The sequence below is a fragment of the Morone saxatilis genome, unplaced genomic scaffold (genome assembly GCF_004916995.1).
Source record: "Morone saxatilis isolate NCDOM2014 unplaced genomic scaffold, NCSU_SB_2.0 Contig1, whole genome shotgun sequence".
Taxonomy (NCBI): domain Eukaryota; kingdom Metazoa; phylum Chordata; class Actinopteri; family Moronidae; genus Morone; species Morone saxatilis.
The window spans coordinates 5,901,282-5,902,906 of NW_023339651.1; the positions used below are offsets into that span (position 1 = coordinate 5,901,282).

A 1,625-nucleotide genomic window follows, 5' to 3' on the forward strand; every position below is an offset into this window, starting at 1 on the left:
GTTTTTTCCACTGACTCTTTATAAAGTCATCGGACCAAATGTCAATAAAACATTTTTAAGCATTTGGTTTACAACAGTTTAAACCATATTTGTGTGTTCTCATACAGGACAGAGAAGGATGAGGCCCCTCCAAGTCCTTATCTCATTGTTAAAAGCGACGGTTTAATCAAAGTTACGAACGACCAGGTGCTGGTGAGCTCCTGCAGGATGAGAGTTCACAAATTCCCCTTCGACATCCAGAGCTGCAACATCTCTTTCAAGTCTGTCGTACACTCTGGTGAGCCTGTTCTGTCTAAAAGTTTGGGTTCCTGTAAGTTGTTCTTACGTATGGTTGAGTTTGAATGCATCAGAGTTATTATAGTTTTGTATTTTTCATTAGTTTTTTTGTTTTAAATTGAGTTTAAATGTTTAAAATGTTTAGTTTGAGTTTTTTTAAATTATGATATGGTAATTGTCAGAGATGTAATAATCTGATTTTTTATTTCTAGGATGTTCTTTCACACCAATTTAATTTTGTTTAGTTTTAGTTACCTGCTAACAACCCTCACAGTTCTGTTCTCTCCCACATCAGTCAATGAAATACAGCTTGTTCGGTATCTGAACTCTTCAAAGATCACAGAGTGGTCTTGCAAGGTGATGCGGACCCAGTATGAGTGGCTGTTCGTCAACATGACTCTCTCCAACGAGACTGTCGACCTTTTTGGCTTCACCCAAAGCAGGATCGTTTGCACTGTAAGTGTTTCTGAAGACAGACATACAGAGATGGAACGTAAATATGATATGTACAAAGAGGTGGAACATCGTCAACATACCTGTCTCATTATCATCTACGCTCATCTCTGGAGATTCATATGCATGTAGCAAAGCCCTGGAAGCCCAAGACATGTTAATAAATACCCCAAATAATAGCATCAAGTTGCCAGAGCCCTCCACTCAATGACCCTCAGTACCATACCAGCAGTGTGCAAACTACACCACGGCTTTCAGGGGGGCTATTTTCTGATGTTTTCGGTCTCCCCACACCTGCCCAGCTCCTTTCATCCTGAACATTTACAGAAAAGACTCCAGCACCAAACGAGGAGTTTGGTTGCAGATGCTCCTGCAGATTACTCCCACTGTTGGTTTTCTTGACCAAAAATCTGAACGTAGACTTTCTACCCTTCCTCTCTCATTACTACTTCTAAGTAAGTGATATGAGTGCTTCTTGCAACAGTGTAGATATGAGCAGTTTAGGTCAGATTGCCTTGTTGTGTACTACATATCTGTAACATCTGTAGTTGCTTCAGTTAGGCCTTTGTCAAATGTAAAGGTCAACCACATGACCTTTTAACATAATTTCACAGATCTTCATGAAGAGGAGGTCTGCCCTCTACATTATCAACCTCATGCTGCCCGTCCTGTTCTTCTTGTGTCTGGACTTATCCTCCTTCCTGATCTCAGACAGCGGGGGCGAGAAGCTCAGCTTCAAAGTCACTGTGCTGCTTGCCATCACCGTGTTGCAACTTATTCTGAATGAAATTCTTCCAACCTCATCAAACAGAGTTCCACTTATAGGTAAATAAGCTCAGAGTAACAACAAATATACTGATTCAATGTGTATTTATTTGTCCACATTAATAATGCTG

At 40.4% G+C, this 1,625-nt stretch overlaps 1 protein-coding gene across 1 annotated transcript in view; it reads left to right on the forward strand.

Annotated features, from left to right (window-relative positions):
- The window catches only part of LOC118333501 (5-hydroxytryptamine receptor 3A-like), an 8,536-nt gene extending 6,974 nt beyond the window's left edge, over window positions 1-1,562 (forward strand). Inside the window, exons 9-11 of the mRNA XM_035669178.1 lie at window positions 108-277; window positions 572-732; window positions 1,344-1,562. Coding sequence (XP_035525071.1) covers window positions 108-277; window positions 572-732; window positions 1,344-1,562 — 550 coding nt within the window. The remainder of the gene's footprint in view (window positions 1-107; window positions 278-571; window positions 733-1,343) is intronic.
- The last annotated feature ends 63 nt before the right edge of the window (window positions 1,563-1,625 follow it).